The 12264-nt window shown below is 40.2% G+C and overlaps 1 protein-coding gene across 1 annotated transcript in view; it reads right to left on the minus strand.

Moving 5' to 3' along the window:
* LOC113830716 (zinc finger protein 431-like) overlaps positions 1-11792 on the minus strand; it is a 34052-nt gene extending 22260 nt beyond the window's left edge. The window contains exon 1 of the mRNA XM_035449514.1: positions 11693-11792. Coding sequence (XP_035305405.1) covers positions 11693-11695 — 3 coding nt within the window. The 5' untranslated portion in view covers positions 11696-11792. The remainder of the gene's footprint in view (positions 1-11692) is intronic.
* Positions 11793-12264: the final 472 nt, after the last annotated feature.

Consider the following 12264-nt stretch of genomic DNA (forward strand, 5'->3'; position numbering starts at 1 on the left):
CCAACTATACATGTAAAGAACTACATATATACAAATGGACATAAGTAAATAAACAATAAAAACGATAATAGGTTTATTTGGCACACCCTTTATTGCAACCTGGGCACCAGAGACAAGCATGGTTCTGTGAATTCGGGGCCAACCTCATCTGCATTCTGAGTTCAAGGACAGCCAAAGATATGTAGAAGAACAGTGTCTCAAAATAAAATTCAAACTCTGATTATCATTGCCTCATCCTGAAATCCTTTTCCAAAATTCACTGAAGTATTCCAGCTTAATCTCACTAGAGGTCCAGAAGTACAGGACAATATCTCTCAAAGAAATTTTTGGTGTCTGCCAGTGGTGGATATCAAAGTATTTTCAGATATGAATATAGCTGGGTATGGAAACAGAGATAGGTGTATCTCCTTGAATTCATGGCAATTTTGACTACATAGTGAATATAAAAGTAAGATATTTCTCAGTCACACACACACAGACACACACACACATTTACAAATACAATTGAACGTAATTTTGCCCTGTTGCTTGAGACAAGATCTTATAAGAAAGCTCTAGCTAGTAAAACTCATAGTGTATAGTTTAGTGAATAACTTATTTTGAATATTTTGAAACAAATTCTAGTAAACATTTCAGTCTATACCATTAGCTCATTATTCAAATCATGACAGTTTTCTATAAAAGAGGGAGCTTCCCAGAGGCAGACACCCACAGATATACACTGAATTGAACTCTGGAACTTAGTTGCAGAGAGAGAGGATTGAAGATCAAAGGGGTCGGTACCAGGCTGGTGAAACCCACAGAAACAGTTGGCTTGTACAAGGGGCAGCACATGGACCCCAGACTGCTGTCTGGGAGACCAGTACAGGACTGATCCAGACCCCTGAAAATGGATGTCAATTAGGAGGTCTCTGAACTCTAGGGGTCTCTGGTAGTGGATTAATATCTTTCTGTGGTGCAAGAAGGGACTTTGAGAGCCCGTCCCACGTGAAGGGATGCACTCTCGGCGTGGACACATGGGGAAGGGCCTACGCCCCGCCCAGGATGATGTGGTAGACTTTGGGAGCCCCCATAGAGGGCCCTACCCTGCCTGGGGAGTGGAGGGTGGATGGGAAGAGGGGTGGGTGGGGGGAGGGGAGAGGTGTGAGGGGAGGAGAGAGAGAGGGAGAGGGGATTGACATGTGAAGCAAGCGTGTTCCTAATTTGAACTAATAAAAAAAAAGCGTGACAAGGGAACTTGCTATTTGAATGAACTGTGTTCATGCTTCATATGTCATCTCATTCATGTTCATAGTGACTACATAGAATGCATTTCATTGTCCCATTTTAATTACTGTGAGAAAACTGGTGTCGTGAATAACTAAGTGGATTACCCAGGGTTACACCATTACCTACCATGATCCTATAAGCAGCTATTAAACTGTTGACATTAGTGAAAAAAAAATAAAACATGCTGTTCAGAAAAAAGAAAAGAATATAAAATGCAAATCTCAGTAAGAAATAAAAATTGCTGTTTATGTATGTCAAAACATAAGCTGGAAGATTTAAGTAACCTAATAAATTTAAATTCAAACAAATTTAAATTCACTGGTGATTCCATGTTGATTATCTGCTTGGGGCTTTATTTCACTTTTTAATAAAGAACGGAGAAGAAATTTAAAAAAAAGAGGGAGCTTCCAAACGATTATCTGCATATTTACGTTAGTTCAAGAGAACTGAAAGTGGAAGAAATTTTGCCCTGTTTATGTTTCTATGTGTATTTTTCCTCTAACAAATCATTCTATGAAATCAGTATCAATATTTCTTTGAACATTTTTCTAATTTAGATATATTTTAGCTAGTTTATCTCTAAATATTCCTTTAATGCTATGTCTCCAAATCTGGAAGCTGAAATGCCTATTAAAGTAATTTTTTAGATACCAGTAACCCAGTGAATTTTTAAGAATGTTTTTCTAAATAGATATAAATCTTCCAAGTATGGTGTTGAAAGTTTTGTAAAACCACTCTATTTTTAATTTTCTCTGGATCAAAAAAATAAAAGGTAGTTGTTGATACATGATCATAATATTATTTGTTGTGCTATGAACACATTGATTTCAATACCTATTATTGTATGTTACATGAAATAAAGAATGATTAAAATTGAGTACAATGATTTTTATTCATAACATATGATGAACAAATACACAAGCATATGTATAATATGATCTCAAAAATAATCTGGGAGTGTTTCTTATATTTCCTCTTTGAAAGGTATGGAATCATGTACTGACTTAGGGTTTCTATAGTTGTAAAGAGACAGCATGTACATGGCTAATCATTTGAAAGAAAAACATTTTATTGGCATACAGTTGCAGAGGTTTTATCAAGTATCATCATGGTGCAACATGGTAGAATGTAGGCAGACATGCTGCTGTAGAAGGAGCTGGACATTGACCATTTTGACCACTGGCAATGGGAAGAAGTCTGGGACACTGCTCATGGCTTGAGCATATATAAGATCTCAATATACCCCCCCTAAGAGAGGAATCTAAAATGGCTGTAAGACTCTTAAGAAAGTGCTCAACATCCTTAGCTTTCAGGGAAGTGCAACTCAAAACAACTCTGAGATACCATCTCACACCTGTCAGAGTGGCTAAAATAAAAAACACCAAGGACAGTCTATGCTGGAGAGGATGTGGAGAAAAAGGAACACTCCTCCATTGCTGGTGGGAGTGCAAACTTGTAAGACCACTTTAGAAATCAGTATGGTGGTTTCTCAGGAAAATGGGAATCAGTCTACCTCAAGATCCAGCAATTCCTCTCTTGGGCATATACACAAAGAATCCACATTCATGCAATAAGGACATATGTTCAATATGTTCATAGCAGCATTGTTTGTAATAGCCAGAATGTGGGACCAACCTACATGCCCATCAACTGAAGAATGGATGGAGAAAATGTGGTACATTTACACAATGGAGTACTACTAACAGAAAGAAGCAATGGAATCTTGAAATTTACAGGCCAATGGATGGAACAAGGAGAAACCATCCTGAGTGAGGTAACCCAGTCACAAAAAGAAAAGCATGGTATGTACTCACTCACATGTGCATTTTAGACATGGACCAAAGGATAACCAGCCTACAATCCACATCATCAAAGGAACTAGGAAAAAAGGAGGACTCTAAGAGAAAACTGCATGGCCCCCCAGAGAAGGGGAAGGGGACAGGATCTCCTGAACTAATTGGGAACCTGAGGGTAGGGGAGAGGGAGCTGGGAGAATGAGAGGGGGAGAAGAAGAGGGGAAATTGGAGGAGCAGGAAGCTTGAGTTGGGAGAAATAGAGGAGAGCAGGATGAGAGATACCATACATGTAAAAATAGCATAGTTGCAGGGCAGTGGTGGTGCACGCCTTTAATCCCAGCAATCGAGAGGCAGAGGCACATGGATCTCTGTGAGTTCATGGACAGCCTGGTCCACAGAGCAAGTTCCAGGACAGCCTTCAATGCCACAAAGAAACCCTATCTCGAAAAACCAAAAAATAAAATAAAATAAAATTAAATTAAATAACCACAGATATACCAGTTAGCCAGGAAATGGGAAGAGGCAAGCATCTAAGATAAAGAGGAATAGAACTAAAACTGTCTCTCTATGGCAACTTCCCCCCAAAACAAAACCTTCAGGAACTGATAACTTAATAAACTTTATGAAGACAAATTGGGGAAGGTCCAACATTTTTAAGAAAATGATTACAACTATGTTATCATAATACATTACAGAAAATCAGTACACAGATTCACATAATATGAGGTCTATACTTGACACAAGATACAACAATCAAAAATATGTAAAATATTTTGAAAGAATGAATGGTTGGTGAGAAAAAGCCAAGAAATCAAGCAGGAAAAATATTGTCAACTTTTAGTCAAAAGACTAACGTAAACATAAGAAAGGAAAAGGGTGATCTTGAACAATATGACCCAGGTCCCTATAATTCTAAGTGTATAAAATTAAATAAACACAGACTTCACAACTTTGACAAAATTACCTCAAAATGACTGTGGTTTCTGATCCCGGAGCTACTGGTATTTCTTCCAAAAACAGAAGCACCATGCTCTAGAGCTGTCTGCACAAATGGAGGTGATCTCTTGCAATGGATCAGAAGCTCCTTATAATTCCTTTTGTTTTAGGTAAATACAACCCCACTGATGCTGAATCACAAAACAACATAGAAAAATAATTTAAAACACAGGTAGACCAGCTGGGAGGTAGTGGTGTACCACTTTATTCCCAGCACTTGGGAGGCAGTGGCAGGCAGATCTCTGTGAGTTTGAGACCAGCCTGATCTATGAGAGCTAGTTCCAGGCCAGCCTCCAAAGCCACAGAGAAACCCTGTCTCGAAAAATCAAAAAAAAAAAAACAAAAAAAAAAACAAAAAACAACAACAACAACAAAACCGCAAAAAAAGGCAGGTAGACCAATGGAATCAAATTGAGCACCATGATAAGGGCCCACATACCTATGAACACCTGATGTTGACAATGAAGCTAAAATTATACAATGTAAAAACAGAGCATGTACAAAAATAGTGCTGGCATAACTGGGTGCTGGCATGTAAAAGACTACAGACAGAACCATATCTATTGCCATGCACAAAACTTAAGTGCAAATGGATCAAAGACCTCAACATAAATCCACCCACACTGAACCTCTTAGAAGAGAAAGTAGGAGGTACCCTCAAAGAATTTGTACTAGATCCCATCCTGAGCATAACATCAGCACAGACACAGAGATGCACAGTTAATAAATGGGACCTCCTGAAACTGACATGCTACTGTCAGTCAAAGGACATAGTCAACAAAACAAAATTGCAGCCCACAAAGTGGAAAAAGATATTCATCTAACATTTGACAGAGGGCTGATCTCCAAAATATACAAAGAACTCAAGAAGCTAGTCTCCAAAATAGCAAAAAAAAAAATCCAATTAAATAGCTGGATACAGAGTTAAATAGAGACTTCTCAACAGAGGAATCTAAAATGGCTGAAAGACACGTAAGAAAGTGCTTAACCTTCAAGGAAATGCAAATCAAAACAACTCTGAGGTAGCATATTGCTCCTGTCAGAATGGCTAAAATAAAAACACCAATGACAGTTTATGCTGGAAATAATGTGGAGAAAGGAGAGCACTCCTCCACTGGTGGGGGAAGTGCAAACTTGTACAGCCACTTTGGAAATAACTATGGTGGTTTCTCAGGAAAATGGAAATCAATCTACCAAAAGATCTAGCAATTCCATTCTTAGTCGTGTAGACAAAAGAGGAATATTCATACAGGAAGGAAATCTGTTCAACTGTGTACATAGCAACATCATTTTTAATAGTCAGAACCTGGAAGCACTGTAGATGCCCCTAAACCCAATAACGGATAGAGAAAATATGGTACATTTACACAATGGAGCACCACTCAGCAGAGAAAACAATGGAATCTTAAACTTCACCGGCAAATGGATGGAAGTAGAAGGACACATCCTACGTGAGGTAACCCAGCCCAAAAAGACAAACATGGTATGTACTCACTTATATATGGGTTTTAGACATGGAACAAAGGATTACCAGCCTACAATCCACACCACCAGAGAAGCTAGGAAACAAGGAGAATCCTAAGAGAGATATAAATGGTCCCCCAGAGAAGAAGGGACAAGATCTCATGAGATAGTTGGGAGCATGGGGGGAAAGGGAGCAGGAGCTAGGAAATGAGAAGGGGAGAAGAGGAGGGGAGAGGAGGACTTGAGAGAACAGGTTGAGTCAGGGGAAGAATAGAGGAGAGCAAGAAAAATGATACCATAATAGATTGAGCCATTATAGGTTTAAAGATAAATCTGCCACTAGGGAAATATCCAGAGATCTACAAGGATGACACCAACTAACAATCTAAGCGATAGTCAAGAGGCTACCTTAAATGCCCTTCTCTGATAATGAGATTGATGCCTACCTTATATGCCCTCCTAGAGCCTTCATCCAGCAGTTGGTGGAAGCAGAAGCAGACACCTATATCTAAACACTGAGCCAAACTCCTGGAATCTAGTTTCAGATAGGGAGGGCTTTTCAGCAAATGGGTCATGACCAGGCTGAAGAAACTCACAGAAACAGCTGATCTGAACAAGGGGGAGCTCATGGACCCCAGACTGGTAGCTGGGAAACCAGCATAGGACTGATCCAGGCCCCCTGAATATGGGTGTCAGTAAGGAGGCCTGGACAAACTGTGGGGCCTGTGGTAGGGGATTAGATTTTATCCCTAGTATACAAATGGACTTTGGGAACCCATTCCACAGAAAGCAACACTCTCTCAGCCTAGAGACACAGGGGTGGGTCTAGGCCCTGATGCAAATGATATGACAGACTTTGAGGATCACTAATGGAAGACCTCAGCCTCCCCGAGGTGCTGAAAAGGGTTGGAATAGAGTTCAGTGAGGGGTGGGGGGGACTGTGATTGACATGTAAAACAAGCTTGTTTCTAATTTAAATTTAAAAAAGAAAGAAATGCTCCCCGAACCAAAAAAAGAAAAAAAAAAAAAAACAAAGAAAAGCAAACAAAAAGAAAAATGATTTAAATCTGATGCCATGGATTAAGGCACACAACATGGATTCTGCCCTATCTACCTTCACAGCACCATGCACACTTGAGAAATCTCTACATATCAGAAACTCCTTGTCTCCCCTGGAACTAAACTTCATTGAATCACATCATTGTGGTTAATTGAACCACCAAGTTACAAGCATTCAAATCATGTCTTGAGGAAAGACAATCCACATCACCATTTTTCTACAAAATAAACATTTGCTTTATTTATAATACAAATCTAAATATGGAATGTAATATTTAGAACTTCTAGAAACCTGACCTTCAGTTTTCAAATCTGTCTTCCCATTGCAACCAAAAGCAGTGCACATATGTGAACACACTGGACAGTGATGCTGCAAGAGTTCTGGACTCCCCTGGCAGGGCTGCAGAGTCTCCCATTACCCAGTAAATCTATACTGGGAGGCAAGTAGGACAAAGGCCACTGCCCAGGACACCACATGGACCAAAAGAAATATAGTCAAACTCATGGTCCATCCAAGTCCTAACAGAATCAAAAGCTCACTGGGTGTTGGTGGCACATGCCTTTAATCCCAGTACTTTGGAGGCAGAGGCAGTAAGATCTCTTCGAGTTCAAGACTAGACTGGTCTACAATGTGAATCCCAGTACAGCCATGACTGTTATACAGGGAAACCCTGTCTTGAAAAACAAGCAGCCAATAACTAACTTATCATTAATAAATAAATGAAATGATAGCCCAACAGAGCTGCTCTAAACACCACATACTCACCATGGTATACCTTGTGGTCTCTTACAACTCGTTTCAGCAAAAGCACAAGAAACCATGACAAGAATCCGCAAATTACCTGCCACTTCTACTCCTCACTGCTAACGCCCCCACCAAAACCCCACATTCACTAGGGGCATCCTGCTAGGACTCATATTAGCTACCTTACTGGGTGATCGGAGACCAAATGAATCAGACACCACAGTCCTTCCAGCACAGTAGATAGAGCCCTAGTCTATAAAGTTTGTATAATTGGAGAAATTACTCCTTTCTTAAAGAGCACATCCTGTTCCTCATCCAAAGCACTGGGTCCTTGTGTGCATATTTCATTACACACTCAATGCCCAGTGTAGCTCAGATGACCCTAGGTTTTGTCATGTTGACACCTGAGGCTAATTAGGAGACAGAGACAATAATTTATAAGAAGGTTTTAAAAATCCAAAGCCAATGTATTAAGCATATCAATCCCTTGAGCAGCAAAGACTCAAACATGAAGATAGCAACAACTGGAAAACACAGTTATGGCAGGAAATGCCAAGAGAAAAGCATCCAAGATAAAGGAAAAATGAAAACTAAAACTGTCTCTCCACAGCAACATGCCCCCAAAACAAAACCTTAAGGAACTGGTAACATAAGAAATTTTACGAAGACAAATTGGTGAAGGTCCATCATGTTCAAGAAAATGAATACAATTAGATTACTGTTATAGATTACAGAAAAACAGTACACAGATTAACATAATTTGAGGTCTATATTTGTCACAAAGATACAACAATCAAAAATATGTAAAATATTTTTGAAAGAATGAAGGGGTTGGTGAGAAAAAGCCAAGAAATTAGGCAGGAAAATATAGTCAACTTTTAATCAAAACTCCAAAAAACACTTAGGAATGAATAGAGTAATCTTGCCCAATTTTACCAAGCTCCCTATAATTCTATGTGTATAGAAATTAAATAAACATAGACTTTACAACTTTCTCCAGATTATCTCAAAGTGATCCTTGAATTGTTGCTTCCTACCTTCCAGCTACTGATATTTCTTCCAAAAACAGAGGCCCCATGATCTAGAGCTCTCTCTCTAAAATGGAGGTGATCTATTGCCATGGATCAGAATCTCCTTATAATTCCTTTTCTTTCAGATAAATGCAGACCCACTCATGCTCCATTATAAAACAGCATAGAAAAATAATTTAAAATCTGCTTCCTGACACACGGATTGGTGCACAAAACATGGATTCTGCCCTATCTACCTCCCCAACGCCAGGCACACTTGAGAAATCTCTGCAGATCAGCAAGTCCTTTTGTCCCCTGGAACTAAACCTCTCTGAATCACACCATGTGGTTAGCTGCAGCACCAAGTTACAAGCATTCTAGTCATGTATTGGTGAAAAACGCTGCATTTCAACATTTTTCTACAAGTTCATAAAATCTTTGCAATATTTATACTACAAACCTGAATATGGAATGCAATAAAGAGAACTTCTAGAAACCAGAGCTTCTGTTTTCTAATCTGTCTTCCCACTAAAACCAAAAGTAGTGCCCATCTGTAAATACTGAATACTGATTCTGTAAGAACTGTATCCACCCATGCCAAAGCTACAGAGTCTCCAATTACCTAGTAAATAAATCCTGGGAGGCACAGAGGAAAAGGCCACAGACCAGATCTCCACATGGACCAAAAGAACTATAGTCTGACTCATGGTCCATCCAAGTCCCAACAGAACTGAAAGGTCACTGGGTGTTGGTGGCACATGCCTTTAATCCCAGAACTTGGGAGGCAGAGGCTGTAAGATCTCTGTGCATTCAAGACCAGACTGGTCCACACAGTGAGTCCCAGCACACCCACGACTGTTTCACAGGGAAACCGTGTCTTGAAAAACAATCAATAACTAACTAACTAACTAACTAACTAAATGAAATGATAACTCAACAGCCCTGATCTGCACACCATACACTCACCATGGTGTGGTTTCTTACAACTCATTTCAGCAAAGGCAGAAGAAACTATGGGAAGAACCCACAAATAACCTGACACTAGTACTCCTGACTGCTAATGCCCCCCACCCAAAATCCCCACATTGGCTAGGGCCACCCTACAAGGACTCTTATTAGTAGCTTCCCTACTGGGTGATCAGAGATCAAATGACTCAGACAGCACAGTCCTTTGCCCTTCCAGCCCAGTAGACAGAGCCCTAGTCTAGAAAGTTTGCAGTTTAGTAGACATTCTTCCTCTCTTGTACAACATGTCCTGTTCCTCATCCAAAGAACAGGGCCCTTTGTTTGCACATTTCATTACACACTCAATGTCCTGTGCAGCAAATCAATTGCCTCAGAGCTGGGAAGTACTGCAACCAAATGCAGGCCACATTCACAGAGTAATTGTTGTTCCTGTGTAACTGAGTTAAAGAAAAAACAGGTCAGGAATTAGAAAACAATGAGGTATTGGTAAGTTTTATAATCTCAAAAATTATTCTGCAAATGTGAAAAAGGACTTATGTCTATGTGCTCCAAGACTAGAGACTTGTATTAGAGCACACTAAAGATTTTTATAACATTTCTCTAAAGATAAACACCATACACCAGAAAAATACCAATCCTTAGAATTGGATACTAGCAGTTAACTAAAATACAATCACACTGACAACCTATGGAAGGCCTCACCATCCTGGGGGAGCAGAAAGGATATGTGATAGGTAGGGTTTTAGTTGGGGGGTGTGGTAGGAGAGGACGAGAGGGAGAAAGGATCTGGGATTGTCATGTAAAACAATCGTGTTTCTAATTCAAATTTTAAAAAATCTGAGGAAAAAATAAAATAAAATGAAATAAAATACAATCACACAGCCAGGATATTCCTTAAATTATTTAGTAAGTATGCCATTGCCCTGAAACAACAGGTCATTCTTGAGGGACAAAGTCCTGAGGTGAAGGTCATAGGGGATATGAAAGACAGGACATGTGGAAGGTAGAAAAGATAAATGCTATGTTGGGGAGGTATTGCAGAGAATATGCCCCAGAATAACTAAGCTTCTTAAGAAGAATAGCATCTTCTTATATACAAAATAAATGGGGTGGGAGGATGGAAGGATATGGGAGAATTGTATGAATTCATCAAAAGCTATCATACAATGGTAGAAATTCAGGAGGCTAGTCAAACAATGCCACACAAGGGAAACCTAGTATCTAAAGAACTTGACTGACTCAAGACACAGTGGACTTAGGGCAAACAATAGTTCCAAATGGTGGGAAGAGTTGGGTTCTCAGGATTTGAAGCAAACCTTCAAAGTCCCTGGTCCCAGAACATTACCAGCTCTCTCCCACATATTGCAGATTTTAGAGAAGGCGCTCTGTTTCATTGTCAATACATCAGGCCCTTAGGGAAAGCTCCCAAGCCCTAGGCCCCAGGCCTAACTCTTACTAACTCTCCCAAGAATATTCCTACCCCCAGCCTGAGGGTCTAATGAAACCCTTGCTTGATGAGGTAAGTTCTTAACACAACAGTGTTTTATTTTAAAATAATTGTTACCTGGTGACTTATTGCCCACCTGACAAAACTATGCTGTTCTCAAAAAAAAAAAAAAATGCAATCTTATGACACAAGGATATTAGAGTTGTTGTGACCCTGTTAATGCCTCCCTATGCATCATGTCAGAGCCATGTTTTTTGGTATGTGGCTGGGCCTAATGGCTTGTTATAAATCCAGAAGGGCTTCTTTATAATGGTTTGGAGCCAAATGCCTGGGCAATCCTAGTGAACAAATGTGTATCCTAGCATCCAAACAAGGTTGGTTAGGATATACTATCTTTTGGGTGTTTCAGAGGAAGTCCTCCCTCAACTCAATTCCATTTGGGGAGACATACTATTTCCTAAGCATTGGTAAATTCTTTATATCAACAATTCTACTCTTTATACATTTTGGCATATTAGGGGACTACCACCCTACACATGTGATGCCTGTGGACAACCTGCATAAAATTAACTACGAATTGAGATTACATGTAAATGTTAAATGCAAAGTGGTGAATGTCAAGGCGATGCTGGAAAAACAAGGCCTGTCTCAGTTAGGCAAGCTGCTTTACGTATATATATCAATAATGTTGAACTTGATTAGAAAGGTGCTCCTTCACACAGGTCCCTGCTTCCAATGCTCTGATCAGATTAAGCCCACAGAGCAAAGTTATTGAGAGACCTCCCTCTAGGTCAAAGAATTTACATGGACCACACGAGAGTTCACAAGACAGGGAATCTGCCCACAGCTTTTCACCCAGATACAGGGAATACCCAACACACTGTCTGCCACACCTCACCATCTGCTCCACCCCATCTGCAGACAGCATCCCCTAGCTCACCATGTTGTAGTTTCCCAGATCACTGAAACTCTCAGCTCAGCTACCGGCAGCAGCAATGGCACCACAGAACAAAAACCCGCGGGCTCCTCTTCAAAGACAAGCCCGAAGCCTGGCAACAGGAAGAGCCCTGCACCTTTTCTGACTGGCAGGTCACATGGAGGGCCTGATTGGATAGTGATGCTTGAGTGACAAGACCACCTCCCATAGGGTAAGAGTGTGTTTAAAGACACAGTATTGTGGTGCCTGGCCATGCTCCCACAATGCAAAGATTTGCATTTCAATGGCACTGGCCCCTGGCTCGGGTTACAGACCCTGCTATCTTCCTGGTCTCCATAGGAACTTCCCCTTGTCCTCAGGATATAATTGAAAAGTTTCTACACCACAATAAGTGTCCCTGAGAATGCAGCAATCCAAATCAGAACAAATCAAACTGAATTAGAAAAACCTCACATTTAATGGATACAGTCCTCCTGGATGGCCTTGCATTCTCCTAGAGAGGAGGTGGAAAGGGAGACACAAAAAACCACAAGTCTTGTCTCTGGGGAACTGTTTAAGTACCCTGTGGGAGTATT

The sequence above is a fragment of the Cricetulus griseus genome, chromosome 9 (assembly GCF_003668045.3).
Source record: "Cricetulus griseus strain 17A/GY chromosome 9, alternate assembly CriGri-PICRH-1.0, whole genome shotgun sequence".
NCBI lineage: Eukaryota > Metazoa > Chordata > Mammalia > Rodentia > Cricetidae > Cricetulus > Cricetulus griseus.